This window comes from Pleuronectes platessa, chromosome 13 (genome assembly GCF_947347685.1).
Source record: "Pleuronectes platessa chromosome 13, fPlePla1.1, whole genome shotgun sequence".
Taxonomy (NCBI): Eukaryota; Metazoa; Chordata; class Actinopteri; order Pleuronectiformes; family Pleuronectidae; genus Pleuronectes; species Pleuronectes platessa.
The window spans coordinates 23,017,508-23,029,777 of NC_070638.1; the positions used below are offsets into that span (position 1 = coordinate 23,017,508).

The window sequence follows — 12,270 nt, forward strand, 5'->3', positions numbered from 1 at the left end:
AACACAGGAACTGAAGGCAGAGACTGAAATGAGTGAAATGTTGCAACGAGTTCAGCTGGTCGTCACGCTCTGTTAGCTGTCTCTTTTAACAAAGTCATGTTGCTTGATTTAAGATGGGGATTAGTGGGAGGGCGTCTACTAATCTCCATAGCAGGGGAAGCGCTGTGAATAACTCTTAAATCAAAAAATCAGGTGAGATGTTTTGTGTCCCTGAACACACACGTGAGGAAAATCGCTAAACAAGAAAAATGTTGTCCAATCTCAATAATGCTCCAAACCATAAACAACCACCCAGTAGCAGCCTTGCAGTAATCTTGTTTTCATTTCTTCCTATCATTTGTTTTTTATATTTGTTTTTGTAAAGTAATTTAAGTTCCCCTTATGTCATGAACGTGTTCTAACGTGATTTTGTCTTCATTTTGGGATTTGAAGGCATATTAGAGAAACATTTCTTGATTCAAATAAAACCCACTTATACAGGTCCTTAAATAAATAGCTTTTTCAGTTTTCATAAAATAAAAATTGTAATTTGCAACCAACATCAGCATAAAACAGCTGCTATGTCCAACTGACATGTCCAAGATCAAAAGTTGCCGAACAAAACAGAGATAAAACCAGAATCGTTCCTACATAAATGCTGTTTAATTTGGTTATAGGGATCAGGTTATACGCTTCCAGGTTTCATTTGGGGTCTTTTCAAAGATGTTTGAACGGTAAAAAAGTTTTTTTTTACAGTTTTTCCAGGCTCTCAGTCATTTACTACACCGGTCTATGTCTCTATCATTTACACCCTGCACACTGCTAACTGCACACTACCAGTCCGTGTGTGTGTGTGTGCGCGCGTGAAAATACAGTGGTAAATATTCGTTCAGCTTAGAGTAGGGACAGAAACCCTCTGCGTCATGTTTCAGCTTTTCAGAAAATCCGATCTAAGAAACTTACACACGTTTTCTGAAGAGGGGTAACTATAGGCTTCTGATGTGTCAGTATCAAGTTATGGCAAACTTGTGTTTGGAATTGTTTTGAAACTAAACAATTACTTTTGTTCTCGGTTAAGGCAGAAAAAATATTATTTTCTATTTTTTACAATGACTTGCAAGTTGTACTGCAGAACTGAAGGCAACATTAAATTACCTGAGTAATGCTATTTATTTTTTGCAGTGTACATTTTTAAAGGTAAACGGCTCTCATGGCCTTTAAACATGATAATAAGTAAAAGCGTAAAAAAGTACTGATTACTTTTATAATGACAATTCTAATTTAGGTTATTCATTTTCAGCACTGATACTGTTCATTATTGGCTACACTTGTTTGTCCTGGCTAAGTCAGAGTCTGTGTAAGGCCCCTTACCAACGTCAGACATCTCGGGCAAAGTGGCTGAGAGCGGTCCATCAGGGAATTTTGGAGCATTGTCATTGACATCCTGGACCTTGATGATGAACTCTGACTCTGCCTCCAGTGAGCGGTTTGTCTGCCGATCGATGGCCCTTGCATGTAGGACATACTGGGACTTCCTCTCACGGTCCAGGCTCTTGGCAGCCTGGATGTCACCCGTTGTTTCATCGATGATAAAGACGGACCCGGCCCCCTCACCGGACAAGATGTATCGCACAGAGCCATCGCCCTTGTCAGAGTTGGAGTGGAGCTGGAGATGTAAGGAGAAAATGAGTGAGGGAGGGGGAGTGGTAAAGTGTGTGACAAGTATGTAATACAGAGTAATAGCCAAGTGTCAGGATGAATGGTCAGTTAATGGTGAGGAGCAGGCAATGAGAGGCACGACCATCCAATCAGGGAAGGAGAAGCCGCAGCTCTGGAGGATTGGAGTGTGACAGGCTGTACAAAAGGTTCAGTATCTGAAACAAGTTACTGTCTTAGTAAATGGAAAAAAAGTAGAATGTGACAGAACGCATTCTACAACATGCAGTCCATCCTGAGCCGAATGTGTCACTGAGCAAATTAAGGATGAAGAGACAGAGTCAGATACATATCAGAGAAAGTGAAAAACCCAGATAAATAGTATTTCAGTATGGGCACAGCTCTACTGCTGTGTGTGGCAGCAGACTTTGAGGCTATATACTCAGTGCTTCATGAAATGTAACACTACCTTAATGACATAATCTTATCTTAAATTATCCTTGACTCAGTGCATTCTGCACCTGCTGATACTACAGCTACTGATTGATATGCCCCGTCAATACTAGAATCCAAACGTTTTCTTCTAACATGTGGTGACTGTTTGCTGCTTCACTTTCTCACTCGGTTGATAGATCATATGTCACTAAGGAAAAAAATTGGCTGACAAGAGAAAAAAAATGAAACAACCTATTCCTTCTATACGTGGCTGAGAGGGGGTCTGAGAAATTCATGAGATTCAAAAATTCCTACAAATTCGTAGTATTTTTGTAACTGACAAACAGCTCGACCACCTCCTCCCATGGATCTTTGGCTCAGGAAGTTGAGCGGTAAGAAAAAGGTTTGGCGGTTTCATCCCAGTCTCCCCATTCCGCATGCCGAAGTATCCTTGGGCAAGATATTGAGCCCTTAACTGCCCCTGATGGCTGGGCCAACAGTGTTTGAGTGATGTGTAATAGAGGAAGTGATGCACATCGATGCCTTCTATGAATGTGGGTGTGAATGGGTGAAAAAAAGCTAATTGTAGAAAACTCTACTGTAAAGCGCTTTGATGGCAATTAGGAAAGCGCCATATAAATACAGATCATGTATTTACATTCCAGTCTGTTATCCTACTTAAAAAGTGCTTCACAGGATGATACAAGCAAAACAAACAATATACAGAGCTAACAAAGTGTAAACATTACAATATATACAGAGCAAACTACATAAACACAAGGAACAGTTTATAATTCAGAGACATTTTGTGAAGGTTAGGCGATAGAAATTAGTTTTTTAAAGGTTTTTGGAAGGAATCCACAAAGATCTGCCGATGTGAGTGTGGAGGGTAAACTGTTCCAGAGGGATGGAGCTCTAACAGCGAAGGCACAGTCTGATCTGGGGGGTCTGGAGGTTGAGTATAGCTGTAGGAGAAGAGGCGGAATTATGTTTGGCATAATTGAATTGAACATAGAAACTTAATTTTAGAAAAAAAAAGGGTTGCAGTGAAACTAACTGTGAAGGTACATCATGTATGTTTGTCAGATTGTTTTTGTGTGTTACTGACGAATGGCTCTGGAGCTATTGTGTGCAATAAGATCCTGTGTGAGCATTTCCATATCTCATGCACTTAATAGCTGGATGGCCTAGTTTATCAGTACAGGCTGCCTTCCAAGTCTGTCACACATGATTTTACAAAAATTAGTTTTTTCTTTTTTGCCAATTACTGATCTTAAGCTTCTATTAGATTTGGCCTCCAAAAGAGACTACAGTGCCTTGCATAAGTATTCACCCCCCTTGGACTTTTTCCCATTATGTACTGTTACTAACTGGAATTCAAATAGACTTAAATAAACTTTTTCCCGTTTGATCAACAAAACATGCATAGTACTTTGGAGGTGCAAAATAAATTTTATTGTGACACAAACAATAATGAGAACAAAAAAGTTGACATCTGTTGGGTGCATAAGTATCCACCCCCCTGTGTCAATACTTGGTAGAATCCCCTTTCGCTGCAATTACAGCTGCAAGTCTTTTGGGGTATGTCTCTACCAGCTTTGCACATCTAGAGATGGAAAGGTTTGTCCATTCTTCTTGGCAAAAAAGATGAAGCTCAGTCAGATTGGATGGAGACCGTCTGTGAACCGCAATCTTCAAGTCTTGCCATAGATTCTCTATTGGATTGAGGTCTGGGCTTTGACTGGGCCATTTTAAGACATTAACATTCTTTAATCCAAACCATTCCTTTGTAGCTCTGGCTGTATGTTTAGGGTCATTGTCCTGCTGGAAGATGAACCTCCGCCCCAGTCTCAAGTCTTTTGCAGACTGCATCAGATTTTCTTCAAGGATTTCCCTGTATTTGGCTCCATCCATCTTTCCCTCTATTCTGACCAGTTTCCCTGTACCTGCTGAAGAGAAGCATCCCCACAGCATGATGCTACCACCACCATGTTTCACTGTTGGGATGGTGTGCTCAGGGTGATGGGCAGTGTTGGGTTTTCACCACACATAGCGTTTTGCATTGAGGCCAAAAAGTTCAATTTTGGTCTCATCTGACCAGAGCACCTTCTTCCACATGTTTGCTGTGTCTCCCACATGGCTTCTGGCAAACTCCAAACGGGATTTTTTATGGATCCCTTTCAACAATGGCTTTCTTCTTGCCACTCTTCCATAAAGGCCAGATTTGTGGAGTAGACGACTAATAGTTGTCCTGTGGACAGATTCTCCCACCTCAGCTGTGGATCTCTGCAACTCCTCCAGAGTAACCATGGGCCTCCTGGTTGCTTCTCTGATTAATTTTCTCCTTGTCCGACTCTTCAGTTTGGGTGGACGGCTTCCTCTTGGTAGGTTTGCGGTTGTGCCATATTCTTTCCATTTTCTTATGATGGATTTTATGGTGCTCAGAGAGATGTTCAAAGCTCTGGATATTTTTGTTATAACCTAACCCTGCTTCATATTTCTCCACAACTTTATCCCTGACCTGTTTGGTGAGCTCCTTGGTCTTCATGATGCTGTTTGTTCAGTAATGATCTCCAACAAACTCTGAGTCCGTCACAGAACAGGTGTATTTATACTGAGATTAAATTGCAGACAGGTGGACCCTATTTACTAATTATGTGACTTGCAAATGTGACTTGTGAATGCAATTGGTCGCACCAGATCTTTGTTAGGGGTTTCACAGTAAAGGGGGTGAATACATAAGCACTCAACACTTTTCAGATTTTTATTTGTAAATAATTGTGAAATCCATGTAATATTTCCCCCCACTTCCAAATGATGCACTATTTTGTGTTGGTCCATTACATAAACTCACGATGAAATAAATTTTAATCTGTGGTTATACCATGACAAAATGTAGAAAAGTCCAAAGGGGGTGAAAACTTATGCAAGGCACAGTATGTGGTCAACTATTGGTGGTAAATGCGAGCTGTTTACATTTCTGATGACACTCAAACTCAGCAACCAAAACTGGCAAGAGGCAAGCAACACCCAGAAAGTCCGGAAACACAAGCAAGGATCATAGAAAGGGAAGCTACACAAGGACAAACACTGGAATACAAAGGAAACACGTAAATCAGGGAGAACAGAAGAAGATGGAAATACTTTTTAAAGGGGTTTCCTGGCTGGGAAGTGCAGGGACAGGAAACTAATCAAGTGATGGTGTGTGATGGTAAATTGGCAGGTAAGTATGAACTTCAAGGACTGGAAATGGTATTTTTATGCAAAATTAAGCAAGTGGAAATTACAAAAAAGTGATTATGTTGGTCCAGCAGAACTACCCTGGTTTAAAACTTCCAACTCTTTTTTTCTTTAAAGGATCTGATAATCACAACATTACCTTGTAATTACTCCTCATCTTAAATTGCCATATAGTTATGACTGCAATGAAAAAGTCTAACTGCTGCGGACAAAATGTCAACACAGAAATTTTCCCCTACAGACTCTTCCTAAGTACACACACAGACACATACACTTTTATATATCAACAATTGATCAATGGAGCCGACTTTAATGTAAAATGTGTGACACATAGTGCTGAGCCCACAAAGTTATCATTCCCTCTGCCCTGGAGCTCATTATTTCAGTTTCCTGATCCTCAAACCCTGCTTCCATCAGCCTTGATGACTAGAGCATTCAGCAGTTGAGGAGACCAAAGCGGAGCTAAAAATACAGTGAATGTATAGATGACCCTCTCCAAGTGGACTCAGAAATGACTCAATAAATACTAATGTAGCTCTGTGTCTCCTGGATGTGCAAACATGAAACTGTGATAACCCCTTAACCAACAACAGCCCATTGTTCATTTATATTTCCCTTGTAACTTTGTTTACGTGAAAGCAATGCTCATGATGTTTCCCACAATGTGGGAGTGCGGGCATAAAGCTACAAGCCTTTTCAGGTTAACCTCCAAACATGACAACTTTTATCTCATTTTAGGCTCTTGCCGTCTATGATTTTTTTTGTCCAAGCAATAGACTCTGATCTCCAACTTTGTTGTACTCTGTAGATTTGTAACTTTTGATATTGGGCATAAGTAACAATTGCTTGACCTGATGATTATCAACTGTAGATTAATCCAATTGCGGGGTGAATGTAGACAACACTTCATGACATTAGTAGCATATAGGTTAGGAGATGTTTTTCAAATTTCAGGAAGGGTTTTACGAAGAAGATGGGCTTTTACCTCGAGAAAACAAAGTGGATTCAAGGAGCTGAGGGGCTTATCTGTGAGTCCATTTTTTTCCCCAGGAGGCATTTATAATAAGTTGTTCAATTCATAAGTCTGTGGTGTATGTGGTCAATATATACCTCACAGATTTGATCAGGTTACTCACACCTCAAAAATGTTTACACTTCAATTTCACTCCAAAATCACTCAGTGATTCAAGGTCAACATCCACTATTCCAGTGTGGAGAGTTGCAACGGTGAAGATTTCAATTTCGGCACCAAGGGGCATGATTTATATACTAACAACCGGCATGCCTCCTCGCCTTCTGCTTTCCAAAACATTAGTGGAGAAAACACAGATTCAAAAGAAGAAAATCTGACACCGTCTGCACCATAAAATGAAATAGAAACAGACAACACAGCACGATGGGCTGCAGAGAGAGCAGAACAGAAATACACTGGCTGATCAGCTCCAACAACGCTGCAGTGTAAAGAGAGACAAAGGAAATCCATCTCCCTGGCACAAAATAAAACATTTAAAATAAAAAGAGGAGACAGAAGAAGACAAAGACAAGAGGGGAGGAGGATAAAAATGTGTTTCTGAGCAGCAGCTGGTGAGGAAAGTGCAGCGACTGACATTTTGAGGCTAAAATATTTCCCCCTTGTGCTTGTCTCTCCACGGTTTGAAGAACAAAGGCTCAAGAGGGTGTGAAATATGAATCAGAAAGCTTGTGGGCGGGCAGGATGTGATGGTTATTAATTTAAACAGGTTAATTCCCTTCTGTTGGGATTTACAGGACATGCTACACTAAGCTCCATCACTAACAGTGTGAGCTGAGACATGATAAGGTGGTTTCACTCTGATTAGATATACTTTATCCAGTTTATATAACAGTATAACATCAGTGCGTCCCTGTCAATAATAGATTAAACTGTGTAATGGGGCCTTTATGTGTGGTTGTTTGTTTGGATTTTCTCAGCAGTACTATCCTCTAAACTTGACTTCCTCGGGCAAAGTGCTGTGACTGAACCCAGATCCTTTAAAGTTATGCTGAGTCAGTTGTAGGGGAATGATATGGAAAATGGAAAGACAGATCAGTACAGGGAAGTGTAGTTGTTCTAATCAACTCTTTGAAGGAGTCTAAACGACATTTATATTTAAACCACCGTCACTATAGGTGTCCGTCTACATGATTATTTAACTGTGGTGACCACAAAGACACAAGATGCTCTCAAAACATGACATTTCCTAATTGTTGTAAGTTCATTTAAGAGGCAGCATGGATGAATGACTTGGAAAAAAGGAAAAGACATTTTTGCAGGTTCTAATCTGTCTTTTCTCCTCATGCCATCATCAGCTAAGTGCCATGCGATGGTTTGTGACCAAATAACTATTTGGTCACACCATCAATTGTGCATATTGCTGATTAGCAAATGTTCACATGCTAGGACACTGAAGTAAAGCTGTGTTCCGTACTCTAAAGAGGAATAAAATGGTCCAAGTCAAGATGACAAAACCACAAGTAAATTTGATTTGGTAGCGCAATGTAAGCAATACTGACTAATGGACATATTTTCCCAGGGACACTATGGGATTGATATAGTGCTACAGCAATGGCATTTAGCTGAACTCTTCCAATTTTGACCTGTTTGTGTCGCCATTTCTGGCCTATACCCGACTAAAGACATAGAAAGAGGACTTGACATATTTCTAAATTAGAAACTGTGCAAGAAATTGCCCACCTTCCTCTTGGCATTTTAGCACATTTGACACAAACAGAATTATTCAAAACTGCTACTCTTTTTGAATATTTTCTGTTTTCTTTTGCAGCAGGACGTTGACAGGAATTGCAATATACTCTGACTTTCATTCTTTACACTCTGATGTCAATTACACATCACATTGTTGTCAAAACACTACATACAATGTCCAGTTGTTGCACAAACTTCTCAAGTAAAATCTCAAAGCATCAACCTACAACACACAAATACTCAAATCTCTAAACATTCAGGTCTGTTGAGCAATTTCACCTCATTTACACAGCCGAACAGGAGACTGAAATTGTAGATATGGTTCGTGAGAATAACTCTATCACACTCAGACAAATAAAAACTAGGATCCTGGCTGACCATGCTACATTTAGAAACGTCCAGACCGTCAGCCTCTCTACATTGGAGCGTATTCTTCATAGGAATGCCATGTGAATGAAACAAGTGTTCAGGGTCCCATTTGAACGGAACACAGGCATGAAGGAGTTACAGCGAGAGCTTGTGCTTGTAAGTACCAACATTCAGCACTGACACATGCATGTATTGTACCTGTAATCCAATATTGTTCCTTTTCTACAGTGTCTCACTGTAGCCCACTGTGTTGACCTCTCTGTGTCCATACTGTAACTTGCATTCTCATGCTGTCTCTGTCAGCGGATCCAGGAGATAGATAGATAGATTACTTTATTCACCCCCGAAGGGAAATTAAGTCGTCATAGCAGCTGGTACATTTGAATACAATAAAATACAATACAATACAATAAAATAAAAACATCACACTGTGTGCTGCAATGAATCACCCTGGGATCTTGCACCGTCATGCCCACCTAGGGGCCTATAACGCTGCCCGTCTCCTCGTCTTCCTGGATGGCCTGCAGGACCTGCTGGTACCACCTGGCCAGATAGATTACCCACAACGGATCCATCACGTTGTCATCTGGGACAATGTGAGCTTCCACCAGGCTGCTCAAGTGCGTGAGTGGTTCCAGGACCACCCACATTTTTCCGTTCTATACCTTCCACCTTATTCTCCTTTCCTGAATCCTATTGAGGAATTATTTTCAGCTTGGAGGTGGAAGGCATATGAACGGAACCCACAGGACCGGGTCCCACTGCTCCAGGCCATGGAGGAGGCCTGTGGCGACGTGAGTGTCGAGGCCTTTCAGCATTTTGTGTGTGAGGTTTTTAGTTTTCTGTGTGCAGTTTTGAGAAAGCCGTTATTGTTTTGAAAATCGTGTGCTAACAATTGTGAAAAACTGTAATTTTTGTGAAGGGGAGCAGGCCGGTGTACAGTACTGTACTGTTCTCTATGTGTACCGAAATAAACTTGTTTATGCTGCATATGTGTGCTGTTTTATGTTTGACTATGAAAAAAGTAGGCCTACATTGAGACATTTTACAAAAAGAGAAATGGCTCATTCTCCAGAGTCACTGTCATTCATATGGTGTGTTCCATTTTGATGATTGTGTTTTCAGTTTTGCACTTCAGTGTGCTGTAAATGCTTGGTAGTGTGCAAGCAAATGCTTAGTTGTGTGTTCTCAATGAATGGTATGTGTGTGTCATTTGAAAAAATGGCTGTGTGTACCAAATGAAAACACGAGTTCCATTTTGTGAACAGGTAAGAGATTTGATATCAAAGAGTCATCTTGCAAAGGGAGTGTCAGGTTTAGCATTTTGTGTGTGATGTTTTCAGTTTTCTGTGTGCAGTTTTGAGAAAGCCGTTATTGTTTTGAAAAACGTGTGTTAACAATTGTGAAAAACTGTAATGTGTGTTGTGACTTGGTGATGTACATACAATATTGAATTCAATGTAAAATACTGTTTGTGCAGCGTACATTTGATGCCACTGAAGCGCTGACCTAGTTGAATAGCTGTCAGGTGAGTGGTGTAGGCAGGCATGAAACGAAAGAATGAGCGGAGAGCTGGTGGCTTAAGTACACTGCAATCATTAAACAGGTATGAGAATTAGTGTGAGTTGCTGTCAGGAGATAAATAGGGAGCTGGGCGGCATTATGACAATATTTTCCTGCCACGTTTACGATCCCTGAAACTATGAATTTTATTCGACTGCTACATGACCAAAGCAAATAAACGAGTGTTATGGAGATCATTTTTTTACCTGAAACGAGAAGGAACTCAGCTTGAGGATCCCAGTGCTTAGAAGGTTGCAACACTAATTGGATGCACTCTTGGATCATTGTGGAAACAAGGGAAACTAAATAACAGAAGCAACGATTTTATCTGACATTTCTCAGTGGAGCTACAGTGGGGCTATTGTTAACATTGGTGGAGTAGCCATAATTTACCCCACCCTAGACTACCCCAAAGGAATAACAAGTATTTGTAAAAATCTATTTTTACTGGATCACAAAGGAGAAAATAAACTACATAAACCCTTCCTTCCACCATGACCCGGAAATTGATTTTCATGCTATTGATGATAGGATATTACACAAGTAACTGAAAGTTCCAGCTTACTATCAAGAAAATATTTTTATGCTCTCATCGTGAACGTGTATCACAGAGTATAGCTCCTGTCCGTTCCTCTTTACCACCTACGAGATACTATCAGAAGACTGCTGCCGTGTCCCGGAGAGAGAGAGAGAGAGAGAGAGAGAGAGAGAGGGGAGGTGTTTCCAGATTTGAATATATATCACATTTATGTGAGTATGAAGACTGAATGAGTCATAAATGAATTAATGATGAATTAATCACACATCAAACAGATATCAGCCTTCACCAGCTTGTCAGGGAGAGAATATCCGCCATGTTTAGCTGTGGTGCAGCGCTAACCAAAATATCAGAATCACACCGAGAACACAGAACCGTACACACACACAAACACACACACACTTGCCTGGCAAGACATTAGGCATGCACACTCACTGCAGCACTCCTTAATTCTTGGCAGCAAGTGTATTCCCTGAACAGGGTGTGATTAGTTAACTGATCTCTGCAACACACACACACAGAGAGAGAGAGAGAGAGAGAGAGAGAGAGAGAGAGAGAGAGAGAGAGAGAGAGAGAGAGAGAGAGAGAGAGAGAGACTGGCTCATATGACGAGTGAATGTGGACAGGGTCCAGGGGAGAGAGCCCATCATATTGGCTACAGCTCTTATTTTGATGTTTGGGAATGCACACTGTCTCTCACCGAGACATATGGCATCAAGCCAGTGCTGATTTCACAGCCCATACACACGCAGTCATGTTTCATTACTTACATTCAGCTTCTGGAAATTTACCCTGCACCTTGCCGGGTGCTACTTTCCATACCCTGAATCCTAACCTTAACCTGAGCCTATACTGTGCCCAAGCCTTACACCAACTCTGCACCTGTATTTACAAATAGGTTAAATGTTTTTTTGCACAAAAGCTCCTGCTGCTTCACACAGCTATACATAAAAGGAAGGAACCCAGGGAATTGAGACCTCAAGTGAAGCATATAGTTTACTAATAGGCAGAAGAGAGCACATAAAGGAGGGGTATGAATGCATTTATTAGCATATCTTTCAGACAGTTGCAAACTGATATGATATGCCTTGTGGTTTAGTAACTGCTCCATTTGTATGTCTCTAACTCCACCTGCTTTGGCAGAGAGGCAGGGAATACAATGTTTAGCCGCATCCTCTTAACACCTTTCTTGAGCTATTATGACGGCTAGGAACCTGGGTGTGACACTCGACAGTCAACTCTCCCTTACTGCCAACATTACTGCAACATCACGTTCCTGTAGATACATGCTGCACAACATCAGGAGAATACGTCCCCTTCTTACTCAGAAGGCGGCGCAGGTTCTGGTCATCTCACGCCTAGACTTTTGCAACTCCTTCCTGACAGGTCTTCCTGCTAAAGCCATCCGACCTTTGCAGCTCATCCAGAATAGAGCAGCTCGGCTGGTCTTTAACCCAAATTCACTGCCAATTTGTTTTTCAAGAAAAGAAAAATATTATCTCTACAAATGTACACATTAAATGTCTCTATACCACTCACACACTGTATGTGAATGAATTGTGACATAAGTAGTCATATAAAAGGGGAAGCTGTGACCAAGGAGCTACAGCAGGTCAGGTCCTCATTCTGCAGTGTCCTTGAGCAAGACACTTGGCATTTGATGTGCCGTCAGAGTGTGAAAGTTGTGTAATAGAACAGCGCTGCACCAATTTGTGGTCTTTGAAAGTATGTTTGAGTGAAAAAGACTTTGAGTGGTCATTTAGACTAG

The 12,270-nt window shown here is 41.0% G+C and overlaps 1 protein-coding gene across 1 annotated transcript in view; it reads right to left on the minus strand.

The window, feature by feature from the left end:
- LOC128454895 (cadherin-18) overlaps positions 1-12,270 on the minus strand; it is a 153,209-nt gene that overhangs the window by 89,622 nt on the left and 51,317 nt on the right. Inside the window, exon 3 of the mRNA XM_053438488.1 lies at positions 1,351-1,645. Coding sequence (XP_053294463.1) covers positions 1,351-1,645 — 295 coding nt within the window. The remainder of the gene's footprint in view (positions 1-1,350; positions 1,646-12,270) is intronic.